The sequence below is a fragment of the Camelina sativa genome, unplaced genomic scaffold, assembly GCF_000633955.1.
Source record: "Camelina sativa cultivar DH55 unplaced genomic scaffold, Cs unpScaffold05974, whole genome shotgun sequence".
Taxonomy (NCBI): Eukaryota; Viridiplantae; Streptophyta; class Magnoliopsida; order Brassicales; family Brassicaceae; genus Camelina; species Camelina sativa.
Genome location: NW_010927056.1, coordinates 1 through 530, shown reverse-complemented (window position 1 = coordinate 530; position 530 = coordinate 1). Strand labels below are relative to the sequence as shown.

The window sequence follows — 530 nt, the reverse complement described above, 5'->3', positions numbered from 1 at the left end:
TTCCTCTTCCTCATCATCGCCGTTTACTATCTCCTCTCCGATTCAACGTCTTTAACCCCTCTCCCTTCCGATCTCCTCTTCGCACTCGCTTCCGTAGGTTTCTTCCTTCATTACTCCGCCGCATCTTCATCTGCTTCGATCCAAACATCGGATCTCGAAGCTCACTGTGACTCGCTTTCAGCTCGTATCTCCGCCTTATGCTCTCTCCTCTGCTTGCTTCTCGCTTGCCGTTCAAGACTCTTCATCGCTGACGCTGCCCTCGCGGCTGCCATCTGTCTCCAAGGTCTATGGCAGCTTCAAACCGGACTTTCTCTCCATGTTGATGGGTTTATCCCTGAGGGGTGTCACCGTCTTCTTGATGTTCAAAGCGGTGTCGAAGGATCCACTCAGTGTGATGTTCAGGACTCTAAACTAAGGGCTGTCTCAGTTTTGGATCTTATGTTCACTGTACACGTTGTGCTGGTGGTTATCCTTATCTTTGTGACTTACACGATGGTGGTGATGGCTGCTGGAGTTAGAAGAACTGGTTC

General features: G+C 50.2%; 1 protein-coding gene across 1 annotated transcript; it reads left to right on the top strand.

The window, feature by feature from the left end:
* Positions 1 to 3: 3 nt before the first annotated feature.
* On the top strand, positions 4 to 525 carry LOC104774832 (the record flags this gene model as incomplete). Its single annotated transcript, XM_010499260.1, has 1 exon — positions 4 to 525. A coding segment is annotated over one exon (522 nt), but the record flags the coding sequence as incomplete, so codon positions are not given.
* Positions 526 to 530: the final 5 nt, after the last annotated feature.